Source organism: Orcinus orca, chromosome 7 (genome assembly GCF_937001465.1).
Source record: "Orcinus orca chromosome 7, mOrcOrc1.1, whole genome shotgun sequence".
Lineage (NCBI taxonomy): Eukaryota > Metazoa > Chordata > Mammalia > Artiodactyla > Delphinidae > Orcinus > Orcinus orca.
The window spans coordinates 33,752,663-33,780,477 of record NC_064565.1 but is presented as its reverse complement, the minus strand read 5'-3'; the positions used below and the strand labels follow the sequence as shown (position 1 = coordinate 33,780,477).

Sequence of the window (27,815 nt, the reverse complement as noted above, 5' to 3'; positions counted from 1 at the left end):
ATATCTATATGTAAAGTAAAAGAAAGGATAAACCAAAGCATGAAAAAAAAATGTATAAATACTGGGAGGAAATAGGGTGAAGGGAATAGGGACAGAATCTAGAGTTTTCTGAGTATACCTGGCTTGCAGATTTGAAGTTGAAATTGTCCAATTATATGACACAATTATGAAATAAATTTTATATTTAAAATGAAGTTTATAAAGATTGAAAAGATAATTCTAAAGTACTGAACCTAAATATGTATACAATTGGTGATGGAACCATACAGAGAAGAGTTATTACAAGTGCCTTTAAAACACAGTAATCTGACTTACTATTCCTAGTCAGATGTATTCTAAGGACAAAAAGAAGTTTCCAAAAGATCTTAAACTGTTTTCATCATATTGTTTATGATAGCTTTAGTATTACTAATTCTAAAACTATATATATAATATATATGCATATATATGATAGTGTATATTATACATGATAATATTATTAGAACAAAGATTTTCAGCACAAGAGATATAAAATAGATTAAGTTAAATAAAAACTCTGTTATCCTAAATTACATTGAATGAATATGAAATAAAGATATAATTTCTCATAAAAATATATATTTCCTAATGCTTTTACTGAAAATCATGGATATAATGATCAACCTAATTATATTGAGCACTTGTACTGTTAAGATTATAGTTTCTAAATGCCACTTTTCTCCAAAAGAAATTGAATATTCTTAAAGAAATGAGTGATATCAAGTTTGAGGTAGGAAATATACAAAGTAAGCCTACATCTTGTCAGACCAAAAGCAATAAAGCTATCAAAAAATAGCTGAGGTAATGTCAAAAGGACTCAGGAGCCACTTTAAAGAGTCAAAAATCGGAACACTAGATCATTAATAAAAAGAATAATTGCAATAAGCCAAAACCACATCAGAAATGTTTAAATCCATTATAATGATCCTCTTTATCATTTTGTTCTTTGAGAGTACATCTTGCCGAGATTAAAAATACTACTACTAGAGGGCTGGGTACATATCCTGTACCTTTCTCAAACACATAGTGCAGATGCTAATGGCCCACACAAGCATCAAATCCATCATCTCAGTAATAGGGTGCCCTAATCCAGTGATTACCATGTTGTGCTTTATGGTGTGCTTTCAGGGTATTTGCAAGTTTCTTTCTTAAGATTATGCCAAAATCCATTTACTTAAAAACCAATGCTCTAGCAACTTCAATTTGTGAAACAAAGACATAAAAAAATTTGAATGTAAACCCGTATAGTTTTGAACTCAAGAATAAGTAGAAAGTTATTGCGCAGAAAATAGCTGTAGAAAAAGTTTATTTCTTTAATTTGAAAATAAGTTATTGACTTCACATCCAGCTTTTTCTCCAGTAAGCTTTGTATAATAATTTCATGTTACACAAACAGACCTATGTATTACAATAGCACCCAAGGGCATCGCTATAAAAGAATTGATATTTATATAGATGTGCATGAGTTATTGAGAAAGTGCAATTCATTTTTCACACATTCTACTTAAGAAAACAGGAAGTATATATATATATATATATATATATTTTGTTTTGTTTTGTTTTGTTTTCAGTCATAATCCATTTCTTGACAGTTTAGCATGTTGTAGGGGATTAGATACCAGAAAGAAAAAAAAAAAAAAAAGAAAAACGACAACAAAAAAGCCTTTTAAAATGAGATGGCACAGAAGTGAGAAATTCTCAGAACCCCAAAATGAAATAAAAGCAGGAAACTGGGAAGTAAGAAAAGATCAAAGTAAACTTAGGATCAAGGCATGGCTTTCATCCTCAGAGTTTCTGCTGAATCCCAGAGTCACTGAGCTTCAATGTTGATAACTAAATAGGACATGAGACAAGCCTAGGATTGGCCAAGGTAAGTAAGCTGATAGGAGAGCCTGGCATAATGGTGACAACCAAAGGCTATATAAAGGATCAGCAAGAAAAATTAATAACTTGTGAAGATTTGTAACTATTAATTGGTCCTCACATGGATTAATATATCTAGTTACATGCTGTTCATGTGATTTGAAAAACCTGAAAACAACTCGGAAGTGATCCTCGGCAACTGGTAGAAGCAAATGTGAATACCTTTCAAATAACACACTTTAACCCAGTTCTCAAAGAACGAGCACTTTAAAGTTAAGAATTACAATATATACAAGGAAACTAGCATTATATGTGAAAAGCAACAGAAACAGAACTGTAAATTCATTATATATTAGATATAGAATATAAAATACTTATGATTATTAAGACTAGTAAGGAAATGGTGTCTTAGATTTGGTTCCCTAGGAACTTGAGACAGGAATTTGGATAAATGTTTTACTGAAGGAATTATACAAAAAGCCTGTGAAGGAGAGGATAGAAAGGAAAAGAGGCTGATCAAGTATAAAATTCAAGTAAAAATCTAGTTTTGGCTTAATCCACAAATTAAGGATGGTGTCCGAAGCATAAACTTATGTGTTTGTGTGTGTGTGTGTGTGTGTGTGTGTGTGTGTGTTGTGTGTGTCTTCATTCTTTTTTCCCTTTCTTCTTGTGTGGAAGTTAAACATTTATTCTCTGTTATTTTAATAATCACCTTGGCTATTTTTTTTTTTTGTGGTACGCGGGCCCTCTCACTGCTGTGGCCTCTCCCGTTGCGGAGCACAGGCTCCAGACGCGCAGGCTCAGCGGCCATGGCTCACGGGCCCAGCCGCTCCGCGGCATGTGGGATACTCCCGGACCGGGGCACGAACCCGTGTCCCCTGCATCGGCAGGCGGACTCTCAACCACTGCGCCACCAGGGAAGCCCCACCTTTTCTATTTTTATATGTATACTACTGGCAAGGATAAGGAGCAAGGGAACCCTCATGTCCTACTGGTTTGGCGTGGAAGCTGGTACAACCACTTTAGAAAAGTTTGACAGTACATAGTGAAGTCGACCATGTGTGTGGCCTATGACCAAGCACTTCCACAATTATAGGTCCTGGACAAACTTTTGAACGTGTGCACTAAGAATGTTAATAGCAGCATTGTTGCAATATTACAAATATTTGGAAAAACTCACATCTTCATCAGTAGTAGAATGAATTATAATTCTAATTATACAATAGAATACTGAGCAGCAATGAAAGTGAATGGAAAGCTATGTGTAACACATGAATGAATCTCAAAAAGCAGGATGCTGAGCAAAAGAAGTAGAAGAATATATACAGTATGATTACATTTATATAAAGTTCACACACAGGCAAATTTAGCTAATATATTTTTATGGGTACATGCATAGTTATAAAATTTTAAAGAAAGTAAGGGAATGATTAACACAAAATTTAGTTCGATGATTATCTCTGGGTTTGGGGGAGGAGGGGGTGCAAGTAGGAGAAAGCAAGTTTCTTTTTTTTTTTTTAATTTTTATTTTACTTATTTTTTTATACAGCAGGTCCTTATTAGTCATCAATTTTATACACATAAGTGTATACATGTCAATCCCAATCGCCCAATTCATCACACCACCACCACCACCCCCCTGCCGCTTCCCCCCTTGGTGTCCAGATGTTTCTTCTCTACATCTGTGTCTCAATTTCTGCCCTGCAAACCGGTGCATCTGTACCATTTTTCTAGGTTCCACATATATGCGTTAATATACGATATCTGTTTTTCTCTTTCTGACTTGCTTCTCTCTGTATGACAGTCTCTAGATCCATCCACGTCTCTGCAAATGACCCAATTTCGTTCCTTTTTATGGCTGAGTAATATTCCATTGTATATATGTACCACATCTTCTGTGTCCATTCATCTGGCGATGGGCATTTAGGTTGTTTCCATTACCTGGCTATTGTAAATAGTGCTGCAATGAAAATTGGGGTACATGTGTCTTTTTGAATTATGGTTTTCTCTGGGTGTATGCCCAGTAGTGGGATTGCTGGATCATATAGTAATTCTATTTTTAGTTTATTAAGGAACCTCCACACTGTTCTCCATAGTGGCTGTATCAATTTACATTCCCACCAACAGTGCAAGAGGGTTCCCTTTTCTCCACACCCTCTACAGCATTTGTTGTTTGTAGATATTCTGATGATGCCATTCTAACTGGTGTGAGGTGATACCTCATTGTACTTTTGATTTTCATTTCTCTAATAATTAGTGATGTTGAGCAGCTTTTCATGTGCTTCTTGGCCATCTGTATGTCTTCTTTGGAGAAATGTCTATTTAGGTCTTCTGCCCATTTTTGAACTGGGTTGTTTGTCTTTTTAATATTGAGTTGCATGAGCTGTTTATAAATTTTGGAGATGAATCCTTTGTCTGTTGATTCATTTGCAAATATTTTCTCCCATTCTGAGGGTTGTCTTTTGGTCTTTTTTATGGTTTCCTTTTCTGTGCAAAAGGTTTTAAGTTTCATTAGGTCCCATTTTTTTGTTTTTATTTCCATTACTCTAGGAGGTAGATCAAAAATGATCTTGCTGTGATTTATGTCAAAGTGTTTTTCCTATGTTTTCCTCTAAGAGTTTTATAGTGTCTGATCTTATATTTAGGTCTCTAATCCATTTTGAGTTTATTTTCTGTATGGTGTTAGGGAGTGTTCTAATTTCATTCTTTTACATGTAGCTGTCCAGTTTTCCCAGCACCACTTATTGAAGAGACTGTCTTTTCTCCATTGTATATCCTTGCCTCCTTTGTCATAGATTAGTTAACCATAGGTGTGTGGTTTTATCTTGGGGCTTTCTATCTTGTTCCATTGCTCTATGTTTCTGTTTTTGTGCCAGTACCATATTGTCTTGATTACTGTAGCTTTGTAGTATAGTCTGCAGTCAGGGAGTCTGATTCCTCCCACTCCGTTTTTTTCCCTCAAGACTGCTTTGGCTATTCAGGGTCTTTTGGGTCTCCATACAAATTTTAAGATATTTTGTTCTAGTTCCATAAAAAATGCCATTGATAATTTGATAGGGATTGCATTGAATCTGTAGATTGCTTTGGGTAGTATAGTCATTTTCACAGTATTGATTCTTCCAATCCAAGAACATGGTATATCTCTCCATCTGTTGGTTTCATCTTTATTTTCTTTCATCAGTGTTTTATAGTTTTCTGCATACAGGTCTTTTGTCTCCCTAGGTAGATTTATTCCTAGGTATTTGATTCTTTTTGTTACAATGGTAAATGGGAGTGTTTCCTTTATTTCTCTTTCAGATATTTCATCATTAGTGTGTAGGAATGCAAGAGATTTCTGTGCATTAATTTTGTATCCTGCAACTTTACCAAATTCATTAATTAACTCTAGTAGTTTTCTGGTGGCATCTTTAGGATTCTCTATATATAGTATCATGTCATCTGCAAACAGTGACAGTTTTACTTCTTCTTTTCCAATTTGTATTCCTTTTATTTCTTTTTCTTCTCTGATTGCCATGGCTAGGATTTCCAAAACTATGTTGAATAACAGTGGTGAGTGTGGACATCCTTGTCTTGTTCCTGATCTTAGAGGAAATGCTTTCAGTTTTTCACCATTGAGAATGATGTTTGCTGTGGGTGTGTCATATATGGCCTTTATTATGTTGAGGTAGTTTCCCTCTATGCCCCCTTTCTGGAGAATTTTTATCATAAATGGGTGTTGAATTTTGTCAAAAGCTTTTTCTGCATGTATTGAGATGATCATATGGTTTTTATTCTTCAATTTGTTAATATGGTTTATCACATTGACTGATTTACGTATATTGAAGAATCCTTGCATCCCTGGGATAAATCCCACTTGATCATGGTGTATGGTCCTTTTCATATGTTGTTGGATTCTGTTTGCTAGTATTTTGTTTAGGATTTTTGCATCTATATTCATTAGTGATATTGGTCTGTAATTTTCTTTCTTTGTAGTATCTTTGTCTGGTTTTGTTAGCATGGTGATGGTGGCCTCATAGAATGAGTTTGGGAGTGTTCCTTCCTCTGAAATGTTCTGGAAGAGTTTGAGAAGGATGGGTGTTAGCTTTTCTCTAAATGTTTGATAGAATTCACCTTTGAAGCCATCTGGTCCTGGACTTTTATTTGTTGGAAGATTTTTAATCACAGTTTCAATTTCATTACTTGTGATTGGTCTGTTCATATTTTCTGTTTCTTCCTGGTTCAGTCTTGGAAGGTTATACCTTTCTAAGAATTTGTCCATTTCTTTCAGGTTGTCCATTTTATTGGCATAGAGTTGCTTGTAGTAGTCTCTTAGAATGCTTTGTATTTCTGCGGTGTCTGTTGTAACTTCTCCTTTTTCATTTCTAATTTTACTGACTTGAGTCCTCTCCTTCTTTTTCTTGATGAATCTGGCTAATGGTTTACCAATTTTGTTTATCTTCTCAAAGAACCACCTTTTAGTTTTATTGATCTTTGCTATTGTTTTGTTTGTTTCTATTTCATTTATTTCTGCTCTGATTTTTATGATTTCTTTCCTTCTGCTAACTTTGGGTTTTGTTTGTTCTTCTTTCTCTAGTTCTGTTAGGTGTAAGCTTAGATTGTTTGAGTTGTTTCTTGAGGTAGGCTTATATAGCTATAAACTTCCCTCTTAGAACTGCCTTTGCTACATCCCATAGGTTTTGGATCATCGTGTTTTCATTGTCATTTGTCTCTAGGTATTTTTTGATTTCCTCTTTGATTTCTTCAGTGATCTCTTGGTTATTTAGTAACGTGTTATTTAACCTCCATGTGTTTGTGTTTTATATGTTTTTTTTCCCTGTAATTCATTTCTAATCTCACAGTGTTGTGGTCAGAAAAGATGCTTGATATGATTTCAATTTTCTTAAATTTACTGTGGCTTGGTTTGTGACCCAAGATGTGATCTATCCTGGAGAACGTTCCATGCGCACTTGAGAAGAAAGTGTAATCTGCTGTTTTTGGATGGAATGTCCTATAAATATCAATTAAATCTATTGGGTCTATTGTGTCATTTAAAGCTTGTGTTTCCTTATTAATTTTCTGTCTGGATGATCTGTCCATTGGTGTAAGTGAGGTGTTAAAATCCCCTACTATTATTGTGTTACTGTTGATTTCCTCTTTTATAGCTGTTAGCAGTTGCCTTACGTATTGAGGTGCTCCTATGTTGGGTGCATATATATTTATAATTGTTATATCTTCTTCTTGGATTGATCCCTTGATCATTATGTAGTGTCCTTCCTTGTCTCTTGTAACATTCTTTATTTTAAAATCTATTTTATCTGATATGAGTATTGCTACTCCAGCTTTCTTTTGATTTCCATTTGCATGGAATATCTTTTTCCATCCCCTCACTTTCAGTGTGTATGTGTCCCTAGGTCTGAAGTGGGTCTCTTGTAGACAGCATATATATGTGTCTTTTTTTTGTATCCATTCAAGGAGCCTGTGTTATTTAGTAGGAGCATTTAATCCATTCACATTTAAGGTGATTATCGATAAGTATGTTCCTATTACCATTTTCTTAATTGTTTTGGGTTTGTTTTTGTAGGTCCTTTTCTTCTCTTGTGTTTCCCACTTAGAGAAGTTCCTTTAGCGTTTGTTGTAGAGCTGGTTTGGTGGTGCTGAATTCTCTTAGCTTTTGCTTGTCTGTAAAGGTTTTGATTTCTCCATTGATTCTGAATGAGATCCTTGCTGGGTAGAGTAATCTTGGTTGTAGGTTCTTCCCTTTCATCACTCTCAGTATATCATGCCTCTCCCTTCTGGCTTGTAGAGTTTCTGCTGAGAAGTCAGCTGTTAACCTTATCGGAGTTCCCTTGTATGTTATTTGTCATTTTTCCCTTGCTGCTTTCAATAATTTTTCTTTGTCTTTAATTTTTGCCAGTTTGATTTACTATGTGTCTCGGCGTGTTTCTCTTTGGATTTATCCTGTATGGGACTCTGCCCTTCCTGGACCTGTGTGGCTATTTCCTTTCCCATGTTAGGGAAGTTTTTGACTATAATCTCTTCAAATATTTTCTCAGGTCCTTTCTCTCTCTCTTCTTCTGGGACCCCTATGATGTGAATGTTGTTGCATTTAATGTTGACCCAGCGGTCTCTTAGGCTGTCTTCATTTCTTTTCATCCTTTTTTCTTTATTGTGTTCCGCAGCAGTGAATTCCACCATTCTGTCTTCAAGGTCACTTATCCGTTCTTCTGCCTCAGTTATTCTGCTATTGATTCCTTCTAGTGTAGTTTTCATTTCAGTTATTGTATTGTTCATCTCTGTTTGTTTCTTCTTTAATTCTTCTAGGTCTTTGTTAAACATTTCTTGCATTTTCTCGATCTTTGCCTCTATTCTTTTTCTGAGGTCCTGGGTCATCTTCACTATCCTTATTCTGAATTCTTTTTCTGGAAGGTTGCCTATCTCCACTTCATTTAGTTGTTTTTCTGGCGTTTTATCTTGTTCCTTCATCTGGTACATAGCCCTCTGCCTTTTCATCCTGTCTACCTTTCTGTGAATCTGCTAGTGTTGGAGGTCTCCTGTAGAGGCGGGGGGTGGCTTGGCTCACGGTGGGACAAGGACACTGGCAGCAGAAGTTCTGGCAAGTACTCCTTGGCATGAGCCCTCCCAGAGTCTGTGAGAAAGCGAGTTTTTAATGCTCTTTCTTCACCTGGGTGATGAGGACAGAGTGCTGATGATGCTTTGAATGGTTTATTTACATAATTTGATGTAATTTTAATGTGATTAACATCAAATATTTTAGAACTTTAACTGATAGGCACCTTCATATACCTTTCCTTACTCAACTATCTAGTTAATACCCTTAAGATTTTTCTCTCATAGTATCACCGTTTATCTTTAATAGAAGAACTTACAGTTTGTAATTATATATTTACTTGGATGTTTATAGGTTTACTCTCTGTTTCCCCACTAAGCTACCTGTTCCCTGAGAGCTGAAATTATGTCTTTTTTGTTTACCACTGTGATGTTCAAAAACAATTTCTTCTAGATGAAGTCATGTATGGTCAGATTTTAAGGTTTTGAGAATTTTTCCATCTATGAAAGATGAGTTTTGCCAAAAGTGGAGGTGGGAAAGTTTTCTAAAGCTATTATGCAACCACTCAATTAAGTGAGATAACATGTAAATAGAATAGCACAATACATGGTACATGGGAAGTACTCAATAAATATCAGTAGTTGCTGGTGTTGGTGTCAGAGCTCTGCAACTTTTTATTTAACTCTACCACTCAAAGTGGTTGGCTAAGCTAATACCGTCATAGTCACTCTTTCTTGCTGCTTATGTATACAAATGTAGAGTATTTTGCCAATTCATGAATAGTGGTTATGGCATCAACAGCTGAGAACTAGGGGAATCTTACAGGGCTGAATGTAACTGTTGTGTTTTCATAGTGATTAACAAAGGTCCATAGATTTGGGATAGAGGTTGAGTGATGAAGCACTTATTTCCTAACCTTAATCCTCAATCACAAGTATCTTAGAGTGATTTATTTCATTATTTTAGAAACATAGTAGCATCTGAAGTCTTTTATCAGGAGAAATTCCCATTAAACAAAACCAAGAGATTATGATAACATTAAATAAGGGGACATCCTTGAAAAATGGATTAGGACCCTAGAGTGAGTAAAGAAATCAATTTAATGAGCTTCAACCACCATTAGTTGTAATGAGATAAAATAATAAATATGAAAGCACAAGCAAATAATTTATGCAACTTTTGTTGTTGCTATATATACCATTTTTAAAACCAGATCTAGGATGATATCTACTCACTATGAAAATCATGGTAATGTCAGGGAAGATAACATGAAAGAATGGCCAATGGCAATTGTAAGAAGCTGTGGAATGAAAACTGAAAGACATTTCTTCTTTACCAGATGTTAACATACGATTAAAAAAATTGTGTATTAGAATCAATGAAATAAGGCTTGTACACAAATTAAACTCTGATATTAAATGTATTCCTTAGTGTGGATTGTGACCAAAATATTTGAAAGCCACTGCCCTAAAAAATGCATTTTCTGTTCCTCAGATTGGAGTTAGATGGAACATTGTAAAAAGCATACATATATCAGACTGTTCAACTACAGTGCCTATAAGAAACTCTTTGGTAAATTAAAATTAAAGTAATATTTCTAAAATTGACACAAAAATTTCCATGTACATTGTGAAGTTGTCAGTCAAATTATAAATTAAACCAACAAAACACATTTCATTAACAATGAAATATGACAGCTAATCAAGACTGTGTACATAATACTTGCACCAGTAAAGACTTTGATCCACCAAACACCAAGAAATTGGACAGCCATGCAGATATCTCAAGGCCACAGGCCCTTAAAAAATTGTCTTGTTTTTCTGTAAAGTATACAATTCATTGCCAGTTATGTGTAATCAGTTTTGAAATAATTAAAACTTGAATAATAGTAATAAAATAACCACAGGCTTTCCATATTATTTGCTTAAGTTGCTATGGAAAACTCGGCTATTTTTGTTTCTGCAGAGTCAAGTGCAGAAATGAGCAGATTGATAAATTTATAAACATCATGGAAAGAATTGTAGAGAGGAACTGGAGCCACTCGAATCCCATTTGGATCCCGTTTGTCACACTGTAGAGGAAACAAAAAGTAAAACCACAATAATGTTGGCATCATTCATATAATGGAAATCCACATTCAAGAGAAACTTACATAAAACATTCATACTGATTTCCCTAAAACTTAATATATAAGCAATTTTTTTCACTTTAAGTAAAGCATAGTGTTTCTATGTTATTTGAAACTCCCCTCTTAAAAATAATTAAAATATTAATGGGTTGGTACATGAATATCCTAAGTACTTTCCTGAAGTCCAGTCAGCAATGATCCTTTTTAAGCAACCAATGGATCGAGTATACAGTTTATCTGTGGAGAGACCCTGGAGAGACTGGAACCCTTGCACACATTTCAATGATTGAGAACCTCACTGAGATCTGGATAGTTTTAGTTATATTTCCATTAAATTCAGTAATCCCTAATCTCATGAATTGGGCTCAGATAATTCAGCTTAGTCTGAAGATCACTATGACTATCTTTAAGAAACACGCCCTATGGGCTAGACAATATAATAAATGGTTTATGTGTGCTGGCACATTTTATTCCATAACAACTTTTGAGGTAAGTATTTTTGCAGCAAAAATACAGATGAAGGATCTGAAGTCAATAGTTGTTTACTAACTTTCCCAGGAGCACATGGCTTGTAAATGGTAGAGTGTGATTTGAAATGCTGATATTCTGATTTGTGTCTTCAGACTCTGGGGATACCTCTCCTAAAGGTTTGGAAGACTGAGTGCAGCAGTTTCTAAATCTGGAAATAGATATGTTATCACCATTTTTCCTGAAATTACTCATTAAATACTTATTAGTTCTCTTCAAGAGACTAAGAGGGCTACTTAGGCCCAACAGTTAAAAAAAAAAATCCATACAACATTAACACTCTTAAGATGTGTCTACATATCTTTCTTGACTGAAGTGAAAACGTTGAAAATAATTTAGTTCAATCAAACAACTAAGTAAGACTGATTTCCTTTTTCTCCCTCTACTATATTGTATGTTCTTTAATTCCACTTATTCAATAAATATATAATATATTAGGGTTTTCACTAAATTTTTTTCTGCCCAAACTATAATGAAAATAATGGATAAATTACATAAAACTCTTTCCTGCAACCAAAATTTGTGGTTTCTTCCCTTTTATCAGAAATGACAGATCTCTGTGCCCTTCAGTTAGCACAGTGCTGAATACTTAGTTGGCATTTAACTTATCCTCACTGACTGATGTGAAATAACATGGAAAAATGAATAAACAAAAAAATCCAAATTTTGTCCTCAACATGCAACCCATAGAGAAAAACCTGGTAGCAAAGCAAGAGATATACGTACAACCACTCCTCTTTTTTCTAGTTCTTGGAAAATATATTTAATTGGAATAGAAAATGTTAGGGTTAGCTGGCAGCCGCGATCCTCTATACGGGATGGAGTAATTATGTTCACAACTGTTTTCTTGGTTTCTGCTTTATCCTGGCTGAAGTGATGCTTGATCATGTATTCCAGATAACCAGTTAGCAAAATAGATTTTCTCCTCAGTGCTTTCATAGTTGCTTGCCTAAAGATCTGCAGAATGAGAAACAATCAGGTTCACGGTTTCTTGTTGATTTATAAAGAAGCAAAATTTAACTGTAAATCACACATAAAACAAGGGAAATGCCCACTTTTGACCTTTCCAATAAAACATCCATTTTAGATAATCTTTTTGTGAAAACATGTCCTCTTTTAAGTGCTTTGCCATTAAAAATTAAACACAAAGTGTCCATGACAGAAAAACTGTACAAATGTCATTTAAACAATACTTGCAAAAGCAGAAAAATATAAGTGAACATAATGTTCCTTCAGAGTTATTTTAAATTAGCTTCATATAATTAGTACAAGTAAAACATACCTTAATAAATGCATTTAACTGTTACAAATGTCAAAAATTTTCCTCCAAACATTTTATACAATCATAATCAAGATTTTTTTCTATTCCCGTATAAAGTTTGTTTAATCCACAAAACGGTGCAGTAAGAGCTAAATGCTTATGTGGAAGGCAATGTTACCAATATTATTTATATTCGTTTTACCAATTCCTAAATCTCCTTCAGTTTAACAGCAAAAAAACAAGTAGTTAAATAGTGATGCTAAGTTTGGTCAGAAAAGCAAATAATGTTAGATAATGCATGTATTATTACTGAAGCATTTGGTCTTTCTTTTTTTCTTCTTTCATCATTTTCTCCCCTGCTAAACTCTAACACTGGTGTGAAAATACTGCCAGTTGCTGCGTGAGGTGTCTTATATTAAGATGAGTGACAAAAGGGCACAAAATAACTGGTATTGGAACATTAGGGGTCAGAACAGACATGCTTTTCTAGCTTATCTCTTAAGGTCAAGTAGAGTTTAAAAATATATTCTACATATAAGAACTGAAATAACTGCAAACAGAGAATGATGCACTGGCAAGCCACTTAATGTCCCTATTCTGTATCATGTTATGCCACTGAGCAAACATAGGGTCATTTGGTGATATCTATACTTTATGAAGTCTATGAAAATAGTTTTTTCTCTATATACACATGGCATGTGTGGGCAGGCATTCTACTAGAACTCAACCATTCAGGCATAGATTTTCTTGACCTATTGCATGGAAGCTATGGATGTGGCTGAAGGAGAGGATGGGAGTTGTACGTAAGGTAATGTCTTGAAGGAAAAGAGGAAAATCAGAGGATAGAAACCTATCTGCCTCTCTTCCCAACCAGACCTCATGGACTGTGTCTGCAGCCTGGGAAGAGTTCAGCTGCAAATAGAAGGTGAGGTCTTTGAGGTTCATGTCAAAAGGCATCTGACATATTCAGTGCAAAAAAATGCTACTTTAGGCCAGTTACATGGACTTTGGTAAGAGGCATCTCTTCATTTCCTGTGTAAAAAAAATGTCCATAGATTTGGCACAATAAAGACTCAAGGGAACACCTCCAAGTTTTGGATCAAGAGAGCCTGATCCAAGAATCAACATTTGTACAGAGGGCAGGAGCAGGGACAGGTAAGGTGTAGCCCACCAGTGGTTTGGCTGTCAGGTTTGGAATTAAAAAAAAAAAAAAATGTGACAGGAATCTTTACAAGCTTCTCTTTGGAGATTAATAATAATTTGAGGATATTTTAATTATTTAAATAATTCTAGTACACTTTCTGGATCTGCTTTGGGACCCATAAGATGCAGATGGGGACAATGTGTAAAGTAGTACTTTTAATGGTATTTCATTTGTATTCATAGGTTAGTAAGACTTTGGGGAATATTAAGTTTATAGGGTTTTTTTTTTAATGAAGTTTTTTGCTTTTGCAGATTTGATAACAAGCAACCAATTTTTTTTCATGACAAATGTGTCAATTTTAACATATCATGACTCTTTGTTAATAATAAAATAACTTTTAAATGTAAAACTAATTTCCACATTACAACCACAACAAGAGAAGCTGCATTCTGAGGCGGTCGTAAATTCTTCTCAGAGTGTAAAAGTCTCTACTGAGGCCTCAGATAAAAATATCAAGAGGGGTAATAGGAGTTAACAGTGAAGTAGAATAAATGTCCCTTTTTTTTTTTTTTTTGCTTCTCATTATTTTCATGCTTTCAGTACTGTGGAATAATTTTTTTTTAAAATTAGGAAAAATGAAAAGTGTAGTTTGAAAATATTCAGCTTATAACAGAATTCTTGGCAGAGTTTCCACTATTTGGGTGAGTTTTCTTGCTAACTAAAATAAATGCAAAGCTAGAAAAGTTAGTTATGTTTAAATAGGAAAAATAAGTATAGCATGATGTTTTCAATTCTTAAAATTGGCTCCCTAATAACTCTGAGGAAAGACAGAGTACATTTCTTCTGACTTGCCCTGTATTTTAATTGAATGCTCTAATTTTATATATTTAAGCTATTTAATTATATATTTATGTACTGAAAAAGTCTAAAATTGTCTATATGACCCTTCAAAATACAATATAAGTATTGTTTAATTTCAAGTTAGTAATTAGAAGGTTGAGGTGACCTCCGAAGTCCAAATCTGGTCCAAACATCTTCATTAAAAAATTGAGGCAAATGAATTCAAGAGTAGTTGTCACTTGTTGAAGGTCACACTTAGTGTCCCAGTGAGGGATAGAGTATTTGCCTCCTGCTTCCCACCTTATTGCTCTTTCTCTTGATCCACAATATTTTTTAAATTATTGTACAAAAGATTAAATAGGCAGCACTATGAAGAAACAGTTTGAAACTAATTATAAGGTGCTATTTTTCATGGTATCCATCAATCAATCAAATACACATTAATTGTGAACAAAGCCATAATTAATCTTTTTTAAAAATTCTGTGTATTGCAAATCCGAAATCATATCCATGTACATTGATTCTTAAGTATAGAATCTCTTCTTCGGTTGGCATTTGACTGTGTAAGAATATTTTTTGAAAGGGAAGTAGAGATAACAAAGAAAGGTAGCTTGATTCATGTATTTATTTCTTTCATTTACTCAAACTTCAGCTACGTGTCTCCTATATGTGTAACTTTTAAATAAATTAGGTAATTACTGAATAGGTTAATTCACTGACACATGGCAAACTCAGAAACATCTAGAAGGTACAGTGTTTTAACAGTTAAGTAGAGAATGGGAAACAATGAAACGTATTATTTTGTAATTTCAGAATTTTGTAATTTATAATAGGAAGCAAGAATTTCGAAAACACCTTCTTTAACACAAGGTTTGATTACTTAAAGATAATTTTGGTTAGAACATAGCCTCGACAGTGAATGATTTAATAAGATATCTCCAAGAGGATGCAGAGAAACACTTAAGTGATAAGAAGCTCCAGAGCAGTGTACATACCTCTTCTGTGGCATTTAGAGTCTTTTTCTCAGGTTTAAGTTTAGATATTAAAGGAGAAGATAAATCAGTCTTCAGATTCCAGCTGAGAATAGAAACCATGTCTAGGTGACTATAATACAGTGTGGAAGAAAACTATTGGTAGGGAAAATAGGAATAAGACTTCCTGTGGCAGAAGAGGTGAATACTGAAGAACAGTCAGTCCACTGCAGAGAATACCAAAGTGATAGTGTCTAAAAGACATTTTCTAGATATGGCCAGGAAGTCATTTGCAAAGATAAAATCAGAGGAAACTTTAAGTACTAGTTTTTCCTAAGGTATTCCTTGGTGCCTTGTTTTTTCTTACTATAATTCATCTTCTCCCTGATATAAACTTTCAAAATAAGCAAAACGTTATCTTCTTTTAAAATGTTTAATGGGGGACATCCCTGGTGCTCAGTGGTTAAGAATCCACCCGCCAATGCAAGGGAAACGGGTTCGATCCCTGGTCCGGGAAGATCCCACATGCTGCAGAGCAGCTAAGCCTATGTGCCACAACTACTGAGCCTGCGCTCTAGAGCCCACAAGCCACAGCTACTGAGCCCTTGCGCCACAACTACTGAACCCATGCACTGCAACAACTGAGCCCGCATGCTGCGACTACTGAAGCCTGCATGCCTAGGGCCTGTGCTCCGCAACCAGGGAAGCCACCGCAATGAGAAGCCCGCGTGCTGCATCAAAGAGTAGCCCTGGCTCGCCGCAACTAGAGAAAAGTCGGTTCGCAGCAGCAAACACCCAATGCAGCCAAAAAAATAAAATAAAATAGAATAAAATAAAATAAAAATGTTTAACGGAAGTGTTCCTCAGGTTGGATATTTTGAAAGCAAATCAAATATCATTATTTGATTTGCCGAGTAGATTTCATCACCCCCCTTAAAAAGATTTTTTAAAATATGTATCACTGCCTGTGAAATCTTGTTACTGGGTCTATTTCAACTTAAAAAAAAAAAAAAAAAAAAACCTGCCCAAAAGTGAAAACAGCACAAGCTCCATCTAGTGGTCATACCGAGTATGTGCTCTTTAAATTGGGATGAAATGAAATGAGTTGATTACTACTATCTAGTGGTGAAGCTGTATAAAAACAGCGGAACTTGACGCTGCTGTCCAGTGGCCAAAATGAGAAGCTGCTGTGAATGTTCACATAATTCTAGAATTTTAAGTTTGGAAGAGATTTTGGAAGTCTTTATCCGGTCACTCATGCCAGAATACGCCACAGTAGAATTTCCTAAACCTAGATGATTTTAGGAGGCTTTCAATTTAAAAAAAAACAGAAAATCAAAATTTTATTTGAATATCTATATATTTAAAATCTCTATTGGAAACATATGTATATTTACTTAAAATATATTTTACTTAAATGTATGTATATAAAATATATTGCCTTAATATATGTATTAATACTATTATTATATAGATATAATTATTAACAATATATATTTACTTAGATAAATTTAGTCTTAATCCGAAATTAATGAATATCCAATATCCAAATAATTAGTTAGGAGACATATATATGCATTTTATGTGCGTAAAAATGAATAGATATAGGTAAGTACCCTATTATTTAGGGTGAGACTAATTTTAAGTAGAAGCATGAATGGACTTAAAGAAAAATATTGAGCCAATAATAGTAGAAATTAAACATGGATATAATGTTATAGAAACCCCAGTGAGGAAAAAGAAAATCCGCCCTACCTCATGGGACAACCTTACTCATCTTTGGTTTACTCTGAGTATTCATACTCTCCCCAACCCCCTGAAGTCTTCCTATAGTTTTGTCACATGGCAGTTTGTCAGTTCATTGACTCACAGAACTAGAAGAAACAGAGTCCCCAGTAATCACAACATCGTCCAGCACACAATAATTTCTTAATAAGTAAGTGTTTGAATGAGTGAATTAATCAAGACTTAAATATTGCATGTTTGTTTTGTATAGAGAGAGACCAGTAGAAGATTAAATAACTTGTTCAGGTTCACACAAATTCTAAGTGGAACTAAAAATATGTCACCCCATGTAAGTTTCATTGAACATTTATTAAGTGTGCCAAGCCTTGGGTTGGGGGCTGAATATATAAATAAAAAGTGACATTAGCACACAGTCACTGTCCTAATGGAGAACCCTGCCCTTCCTCCATTGTTTATGCACATTGCATATTAATCTAGCTGATTAGCAGATAAACAACATGTCTCAGGTAAAGAGAAAGGTAAAGATGTGGGAAGGCTGAAGCATAGATCACTTACCTCTAAACTAGCATGTAAGGAACAGACCAATAGAATGGGAGGATTTGAAATTCGGAATCCATTGACCCCAGGGATTAACTGCAGTTCTGAAAAATTAATATCGTGTCATTTTTATAGAATGTGCCTAAAAAGGTATCCTTTATGGATTTTTTTATGACAGTAAAGTAGAGAGGAAAAATATAAGACTTAAAAACTTTTCTTCCTGAGATTTCTGAGATATTTAAGAGAAACGCCATGGACCTAAAATACCGGCATATTTCTCCTTCACCTACAACTTCCATCTCCTCTGCCCCCACCTTCATAGCAGCCTACCAAAAATTAGAGCCCTTAGACACAAGACAAACATCATGTCATCTAGAAGATTTTCGGCACCCCAAGATTTTCGGCACCCCATCCTCTGCCCTCTCATCCCCAGCCAGCATTCCTTGTTCTGCTCCATGCTTTGCCTTTCTATTATGAAACCAGGTCAACAAGGGGAAGATATCAATATTCGAATGATTTGTAATTGTAATGTCACCCAAAGGCAGAAATATAAATGAAATGACCTAGGAAGGTGACTTTTAACATTAGGATTACTAGGTCAAGTAACTTCTCTTGGGAAAGAAGGAAAAAAAAGACTTTAAAAAAAATGATCTGCCTAAGTATGATATATTAAAAAGGTAAATTAATATCAGACATTATCCTAATTATAATTAATTAGATTGAATAGTTGCAAGTTAAATCCAAGAGTTAAAACTGCTAGTTAGAGATAAAGTTAAAAACTAATACTGACTAAGAGTGAGAGAATTTTCTGGGTCTTTAGAGATGCATCTAATTAAGGCTAGTCAAACTATATCCTGTGGGTCAAATCTGGCCCACCACTTGTTTATGTAAATAAGGTTTTATTGGAACGTAGCCACATTCATTCATTTATGTATTTTTGTGGCTGCTTTAGCACCACAATGGCAGAGTTATGTATTTACCACAGAAACAGCATAGCCCCAAAAACTTAGCATATCTCCAATTTGACCCTTCACAGAAAACTTTTGTCCACCCCTGATCTAATCCAGCTCCCTCATTTACAGATAAGAAAACCCACTACAAACAATTTAAATAACTGGCATAATAACAGTTCATTATTTCAGCAGCCAAGATAAAACACAGCTTTCCTGATATGACTGAAGAGCCCATCTTTATTCTTTGCATCTTGGTTGGTACAAATGTGAATATATTTAAAATCCTATCTCAGGGTTGGAAGCAGTCTGAAGGATCAAATTTAAGTTTAATTCTCACATTTAGGAAGTTCTCTGTATCCCATGTGATGGAAGAATAAAGTCAGTCAGGAAAAAGAAATAGTGCAATTTGATAACTCCCTGTTCATGGTGTACTTTCATTTCTACCCATTGGGGTTACTATTTGGTATGTGGTGAAAGCCACAAAAGAAGGAATATTTGGGAAAATAGAGGGATAAAAATGAACATTTATTAAATAGTATGCTACTTGGTTTATAGCTTAGAATGTGTCCTGCCCTCAAACGAAACCCTGAAATAGTTATTATTATTCACATTAGATATGTGAGGAGAAAACCCCAAAAATCCAAAATGATAATTATGTGCAACATCACAAAACTATTAAGCAGCAAAGTGGGTTTGATACCTAAGTCTCTCTGGGTCTGACTCCAAGCCAACAATTCCTTCCTGTTTTCCCTGCCTGATGTTTTAGGTACTCCATATTGATGAGATCTGAGTACTTTAGATTTCACTTCTTCTTATTTCCCTACAAAAGGATAGGCTCAAAATCATGCTAAAATCTATGAACACTTAGTCTTACACTGAAGAAATGTCATTTCTTATTTTAAGAATTCTCAGTGGCATTTTCAAAGTGCACTCTCCATGAGGCATGTATATTACATATCATACAAAGACAGACGCAAATTGAAATAAAGTTAAGACAAAGTGACTTGTGAAGTAAAATTGAATACACTTACTGTTATCCATCTTAAATCTGGTGCTTAATTCATGGCCAAACCATCCCACTAACCTGAAACATAAATAATAACATTTGATATTTTGGTCTATAAAAATAGTCACAATTAATATAGGACTCTAGGGCCTGCATTTTAAAATCATTTGTGATACGAGTCATCAGATACTTAAGCATATAAATACTATATGATATCATAAGGGAATTAATATTTATAACCTTCTTGAGATTGAGTATAAAATCAATTTATTCTTATTAGTTGTATTACCTTTGCAAAGTTAAGTCATCTGGAGACCTGTACTTAATGACCTTGTTCTTATTTAAAATTAAATAAAATGAGCAAAAATATTGTCTTTTTTAGATTTTAAAACAAAGGTGAAAAGAAAGCTCCAAAAAAAAGTGATTAATACAATAATGTATTTTTCTTGCAGTAAGCTAAGGAGAAATGGCATAAAAATAACCTATATAATTTTTGAAAAATTTTAAATAATTTTCTAAAGAAATTGTTACTTTCAGATTTTAATAAGAATGTTAATTAGCCAGATATAAAATACAGTATATATAGGAAAAATCATATGTATGTGTGTATGCTTATTAGATAAAAAAAATACAAAATATCTAAAGAAAAATATAAAATTTGAGAAAGAGAAATACAATATTCCTGATAATCAATTCTTCCTAAATAAATTGCTAGTTTTAATACTGCCAAAATTAAAAATTCCAAGTATGTTGTTTTTGGATTTGGCAAAATGTTGTTAAGTTTATATAGAATATATGAGTGAAAATAATAAATTTTGAAATAGAAGAGTATAAAGGTGAATATGCTCTTTATTATACAGCATATTACGAAATTCGTTAAATGAATGAGCACAATACTATTAAAAGAAGCATCAGGGAGACAAATGGAACATGGCAGAAAATATAAAAAACAGTCCTCAGATCATACAACAATTTAATAAGTGATAATTGTAACATTCCAAAAAATGCAGAGATGAAGAACATATGTTCCTATATTTATATGATTCTTAAGAGTAAATTTTCTAACTATGAAAACCAAAGAAAATATAAAGGAACATATCTATATATTCAGACACATTTCAAATTCTGTATTACAAAGAAAAAACAAATGAAAAACCAAAAGAAAAACCAATGATGGGGAGAAGGAAGATGTTTGCCACATTTAAAAGAGTTTTCACCAAGAGTTTTTTCATCAGAGAAAGGGCAGTGCCCCCAAAACCACACAGCCACGAAGAATGGACAAGGCATTTATAAAAGGAGAAATGCATATGCCCCATGAATTCTGGGGGGAAAAAAAACCCTCAATCTCAGTAATAATTAAAAATATGAAAAAACAAGAAGATCAGACCATGCTTCACATATCAAATTGGCAAAGTCATTTAAAATTTATATGTCTATTTGTATCAAGGATTTAGTAAAAAGGAAATAAGCTCTTTGTCTAATAATGAATATATAAGTAATAAAGCCTTTATGGAGTACAGTTTGAAAATATAAATTAAATATTGTATAGTTTTCTGTCCCAGTACTTTTACTTGTTCCAGTTTATCCAAAGGACTGTTCGGATTACACTATTTGTAGTATGCTAAGATGTGTGTGCTAGGACAGTGAACACAGTACTATTTACAGTGTCACAGCAACCCCAATATCTTGTAACAGAGAAACAATAAAATAAATTATACAACTTTTATATGATGGAATATTATATAGCCATTATAAAAATCATATTTGAAAGAATGTATATTCAAAAAGAATAAAATGGAGATAACAATATTTAAACTATGTTTCCAATTTTAGGATAAAATATATTGCATGCATTTATATGTAATTATGGCCAAAATGTTAAAATTTTTAATTTTTTCTTTATTCACATCCAAGTCAAACTTAGACGAAATGGAGAAACACCAAAGTTACTTTCATTAGTACTAAGATTTTACAGTTATAATAATTGAAAAAAGAGGTAGTAAATTGTCACTACTTTCAAATTATACAATTTTGTAGCTGGTATGAACAAAAAGATAATTTAGTCTGGTAATCTGGTACAAAATTAATATGAGAACTAAATATCTGAAGTTTACAATTTCAACAAGCTGATATAATAATAAGAAATATTCCAGACCTACATAAAAAAGTTTAAATACTTCTGAATCTGAACAACAAGAGCAAAAAGACTTGAATAATTTTCAACATCAGGAAAAACAATAGGACTTCCCTGGTGGTGCATTCATTAAGAATCTGCCTGCCAATGCAAGGGACATGGGTTTGAGCCCTGGTCCAGGAAGATCCCACGTGCTGCGGAGCAACTAAGCCCATGTGCTACAACTATTGAGCCTGTGAGCCACAACCACTGAAGCCTGTGTGCCTAGAACCCGTGCTCCACAACAAGATAAGCCACTGCAATGAGAAGCCCACGCACCGCAAGAGAGTAGCCCCCCATCGCCCCCCAACTAGAGAAAGCCTTGTGCGCAGCAAAGAAGACCCAACACAGCCAAAAATAAACAAATAAAGAAATTTATTAAAAAAGAAAAAGTCAGTTCTCCTCAAATTGATGTATAAATTTATATAACCCCAGTAAAATATACAAACAGATTTTATTTTCATTTGGTACTTGCAAGCTGATTCTAATGCCATATGGAAAAACAAATAATATTAAAAAATCCCTAAAAAATAACAGCTATGACATTGACATAACAGCTACGACATAACAGCTATGACATAACAGCTATGACAAAATATTACTATATTATAAAAATTCAAAATGAAAACAATGTGGAACTGTGTTAACAAATCAATTAATATACCATTCATCATATTAATAAAGCTGAAGAGAAAGTTATAGAATCATCTCCATAGACCAATGAGTCATAAGAGAAAGTTCTATCAAGTGATATTTGCAACTTATGTCACAAGAGGTTAATCTTTGTAGTATAAAAATATCTAGAGATAGGGCTTCCCTGGTGGCACAGTGGTTGAGAGTCCGCCTGCCGATGCAGGGGACACGGGTTCGTGCCCCGGTCCGGGAAGATCCCACATGCTGCAGAGCGGCTGGGCCCGTGAGCCATGACCGCTGAGCCTGCGCATCCGGAACCTGTGCTCCACAACGGGAGAGGCTACAACAGTGAGAGGCCCGCGTACAGCAAAAAAAAACCCAAAAAACTCTCCACTTAACTAATGATAAAAATACAAATGAAAGCTACATTGAGATACATTTGCTGTCCTCTTAGATTAGAAAAAAATTCCAAAGTTTTATTAAGGACTCTTTTAGTATTAACATGTTTTATAAGTAATGCTCATGTATTATTGTGGGAATATGTATTATTGATGCACCCTTCTAGAAAACAAATGAGTAACAGCTATAAAATTTACAAATACATGTATTCTTTTACCTGGCAAATTCAATTCTGGGAGTTTTTTCTCCAGTAGAACTTGTACAAGTATGAAGTGAATTATGTATAAGTGTAGCCATTGCCTCCCTTTTAGTAATAGTCCAAGATTGAAAATAACCTAAACTTCCTTCAATAAAAGACTAGTTTTATAGATTATGCTAAATTTATATTATAAAATATCACATAGTCGTTATATCAAAAGTGAATGAGAATGAGTTCTGGGTCCTGAAAGGGAATGATTGCAAGAGATAAGAAACCAAAAAATAAAGATATACAATAGAACATGTAGTATCTTTTATGAACTTGATAATTATCTTGCTTATCTTCATTTTTCTCCCCCAACTAGAATGTAAGCTCATGAGATCAGGGACTTGTCTCCTAGTGTTTGTAGAAGAGTGTTTGTAATGTGGATGTGTGACGAATGGTAAAAGATTATTAGGAGAAGCATGAGTTCGGGCAACTGACTAGTGTGGTGATGGTCAGGGGAGGCTTTGACAAGGAAGCTAAGCAGAAGAATGAGTATATTTCAGCAAAAGAGGAAGGAAAAAGTGTTCCAGATAGTCAAATAGCATATTCAAAGGCCCAGCACATATGAAGATTATGAGGGCAAATTTCACACCACCTCCCTTTTCAACTTTTATATTTTTGTGTGTGTTATACTGTTTGACTTTAAATGAATTCTGCTGATGTTTTTATTGAGTTTACTAAATTTCTAGGTGTAGACTTAATATTCAACTTCAGAATTGTTTTCAAATGATTTTTCCAGAATAAAGCTCTAAAACTTATTAGAAAACTGATGATCCAGTTTGGGTTCTGCTCCTGCTATGTATGATATTTTTAGTCACATATTAATTGCCAGTTTCTCTTGACTTGAAAAATCTATGGCTTCAGGGACAACTACTGACATAATATTGTTTGGGAAAAAATATTTGGGGTGGTAAAAAAAAACTTTGAAGGTATTAATTAAAAATTTTCTCATCATTTGCAAATAATTTTCTAAAACTTTCTTCTCCACAATGAATCAATAAATTTTATTACTTCAGGGTCATTTGTTAAGTGGAGAGCACCAAAAGATGTATACTCCTTTTAGCTTTGAGTTCAAAACAAGCTATTGAAACTTATAGCAGAGTCAGTAGTCTTTAAAAGCCAAGGCTTTTGACTTGCAGTAGATAGACATTTTGGAATTCTAATTATCAAGTGTCTCATATAATAGCCTAGCATAAAGTTTATGCTGTAAGCAGCAAAAAGAAAAGAGAATAATAAATCTAACCCATGAATCAAATGACCTTTGTGAGTGCTGAGGAATGGGAAGCTTCAGAAAGGAAAATAGAAAGACTGGATTCATATTCCTAATACAGAGCTGGGCTGCACTCCCTACCCCCAGTTAAGTTCTAGGGGATGGGAGTTGGGATGCTTGAGAGGTCAGTGGGAATTCCAGATATGTTTGGGAGGATCTAATGATACGAAATTCCTGAGCCATGTTCCCTCAGTCCTACGTGGCAATCCAAAGGGTTTGTAAGAATCCCTCTATGCCAGGTTGGTACCATAATCTTCATACAAAAAAGGTTAGCAGAAGGGCCTGTGATAGCACCTCCATTTATAATCTAGGATCATACTAACCCAAGAGACCCAAGAGAGTATCCTGAAATTCCTGTTTCCCCAGAGAAGGAAATCGAAGTGACTGAGAAAGTCAGCATCCCCATTGGAGCTTGAGATAAAGGGCATAGGGTCATGGTAGCTCCACAGACATCTTGGAGGATGTAGCAGTAATGGGAGCAGATGACCAACGGAGTGCCAGGTGCATTTTAATGGATTCCAGGAGATGGCTATAGACAAGATGCCTCTCCTTTATCTATGTCTGGGCACTCTGTACGTCACCCATCATGCAACCTTAGATGCCATCCTAAGGAGAGAAGGACAAGAAAAGAACTCTGAACTGACAGAGCTTAAATTCTGAATTTACTGAGAAAAGTCACTAAGTATACCTCAAAGTTATAAGACTGAATTTCCTGAATCAAATGAGTTGATAGATGAAAATAAAGAAAATAAAATTATTTGTCCACCTAAGTTTATGGTCTGGTGACATTTACATATGTAACTTACTAAAAAATTATTAAATTTCTGATGACAACTGAAATCAATTATAAAATGAAAAGTATGTTTATCAAAGTTCTCATATGTTTTTGTATTAAATATCCAGAATCAGAACCTTTCTTTAGTTAATCTGAACACATAACTGAGCTATATGGATGAGTTAAATTGAGTGGGAAAACAAATCAGTGTACAATGTAATTGTTTATTTGAGGTGCTTATATTTATCATGGTGTATATTTATTGAAAACCCATTCTTTCAGCAGGCATAAAACTGTGCTGGGTACTGAGGGGAACTCAGTATCACCTTTTCTATTGAGGCTAAGATTATGTTTGCATAAAAAAAGAGGAATAAAGAAAGGAGTTCTAGCCTGAATGAATTAGATTCATTCACTATCATTTAGTACAGAGGCATTTACTATTTTTTTATGTTATTTCTATCTTTTGAAAGAGAAGAAAAATACTACAGTTTGTTAAAGAGAATGATTTCTTCTATAGTTACAAATCAAAAAAATAATGTATGAGCCCTTTTGCATGTAATGCTTTCTTTGGAAACGGATTCAAAATTTTCCTCTTGGCATTTTCTTTTTTAAAAATCTGAGGCAAATACAGTGGCTATGAGACAGGGTAATGGAAAACTGGGAATTTTTTTTTCCATGTTTTTTCAACAGGTTTAAAATAAAAATTGGGAGAGTACTTCAATACTTTTTTTCTTATTTAGCAACTTTTCCTTCATTTTTGTGTATTCATTAAAAAGACTAGGTATTTATCATTTCTGTTTGTGGAGTGCTATTAAAAATTCAGGAGTATGATTTATGATTGCTGGGCATATCTGACAGAAACATCAAAGACCTAGATACATGGTATCCAAAGATACCATCAAAGACCTAGATATGAACGTGGTATCATAGGAGGAAATTATAGTTCATGCTTAAAAGTACTGATGGCACGTTCATAGCCCAAATATAAAAGGAACAAGTAAATACACGGAGGGAAAAAGTTTTCTTCTTTAGGGGAAAAAGTACTTGGACCTGAGTCTATAACTGAGGTCAAGGCATCATTTTTTATGCTTTATTTACTGAGTCCATAAAAGTACTTTAACTTTTTATCTGAAAAAGTACAAATATGATATTGTAATTTTTTCTGAGTTGCCTCATTATTTGATGATAATATGCTTCTTTTGAATTTATTCACTAAAGAGATTATATTTTTCTATCCAATGGCTTAGTACAAAAGATACTGGGAGACTAACCTCTGGGCCAGCCGCATTGGAGATTCTAATTGTTTGCCATCCATCACCCCTAGCCACCACATCTATGTCACTTCTGGATGGGAATTATATAATCCTATAGAACATTTCGGAGTGATCTATCAAATCAAATTGCTTGTTCTTATGCCAACAGGAAATCCTATTCAAAAGGCATGGTTGGGCAAAGCTTTTGCATATTGAACTGCTAAGGGAAAAAAAGGGCAGAAACAAAGATATGTTTGCTGGAAAATGGGCAAGATCGTTTCATGTCATCTTACTTATTAATCTTTGCAACAACATTCTGAGGTTGGTATTGTTTCCATCATTTTATATTTGAGAAAAGTAAGGCTTACAGAGTTTGAGTGATCATCTAAAGGAATGTAGCTAGTTAAGCCCACATCCTGCCCAGTAAGTGAGCAGAAACACTGACCCACAGTGAGAAGCTGTGGTTGATATAACATCATCAGAAGGAAGTTGAAGGAGGGGGTTCAAAGCAAGTATCTTAACAAACCAATAAGCAAATAGAAGCTGAGATGGTCAGTCCCTGGAAGCTGAGTAGAAGAGCAGATGCTAAAAGTAGACTCAGGTAAAATAAAATAGTTTAATGGAAATTAGTGTGAAGTTAGAGTAAAGTTGATGCTTGTTATAAGGGACTCTATTTCTATCATTTATGTGACTAATTAAATTACCTTTCTTTTATCAAGCTTATTAGAGTTTTCCTACATTTCACTCTATAATTCTTCAAAAATAGTTGAGACACCTTGATAGAAGCAAGAGATAGAAATAGTACAGTGAGCTGTACTAGAAATGGTTCCTGCCCACAAAGAGCTTAAAGTCTATTGGGTGTGGGTGTGACTTGGGGTAGAAACTAATTAAACAAATATTAATTCAACAAAGGGTGGGTGGGTAGCCCCCCATCTCTGACTCCTGGTGTTCATGCCTTTATGTGGCTCACAATTAAGAATTGTGGGTGGGACCTGTGTCTCTTCCTCAAGAAGAATGGATTCAGGTGACATAGCAAAGTAGAAAGAATTGAGAGAGGGAAAATGGACTCAAACCTAGATGTCTGATGTTAAACAAGAGCTAAGGAAGACAGAGTTGCTGACAGATTCTGTTAGGAGTGAGACATTGAGTGTATTGAAACCCTGAAAGAAATGAAATTAGAGACTCAAAAGGTAAGAAGTTTCAGTTTCATCAACGTGAATATTGAACTCATTAAGAGAAGAAAAGTAGAGTAGGAGAAACAGAAGAAAGAAAACACGGCTCTTCAATAGAGGCTATTTATACCATAATTCCCTAACAAGTAGTAGTAAATTGGGTGAGAGTGCTCCAGAGCAGGAGGATAATATATATGGCAGTAAAGTCTGATATCTAGATGTGACAGTGACATCACTGAACTCTGTTACCAAAGCAATTACTTGAAAATTTTCATCAAAACAACTCAACAAATCATAGTACAAATACTCTTACAGTTATGAAAAAAGAGGATAGAGGAGCTATTCCATGTTGTA

At 34.3% G+C, this 27,815-nt stretch overlaps 1 protein-coding gene and 1 long non-coding RNA gene across 3 annotated transcripts in view; both read right to left on the bottom strand.

Annotated features, from left to right (window-relative positions):
- Nucleotides 1–1,644: 1,644 nt before the first annotated feature.
- The window catches only part of LOC125964940 (uncharacterized), a 253,154-nt gene continuing 226,983 nt past the window's right edge, over nt 1,645–27,815 (bottom strand). Inside the window, exon 2 of the long non-coding RNA XR_007478267.1 lies at nt 1,645–4,100. This is a non-coding gene — a long non-coding RNA (uncharacterized LOC125964940). The remainder of the gene's footprint in view (nt 4,101–27,815) is intronic.
- KYNU (kynureninase) overlaps nt 9,511–27,815 on the bottom strand; it is a 90,167-nt gene continuing 71,862 nt past the window's right edge. For both annotated transcript variants that reach the window (XM_004285432.3, XM_033416036.2), the window contains 4 exons: nt 19,568–19,620; nt 17,602–17,687; nt 11,811–12,041; nt 9,511–10,499 (listed from right to left, as the gene is read on the bottom strand). In XM_004285432.3, coding sequence (XP_004285480.1) covers nt 10,353–10,499; nt 11,811–12,041; nt 17,602–17,687; nt 19,568–19,620 — 517 coding nt within the window. In that variant the 3' untranslated portion in view covers nt 9,511–10,352. The remainder of the gene's footprint in view (nt 10,500–11,810; nt 12,042–17,601; nt 17,688–19,567; nt 19,621–27,815) is intronic.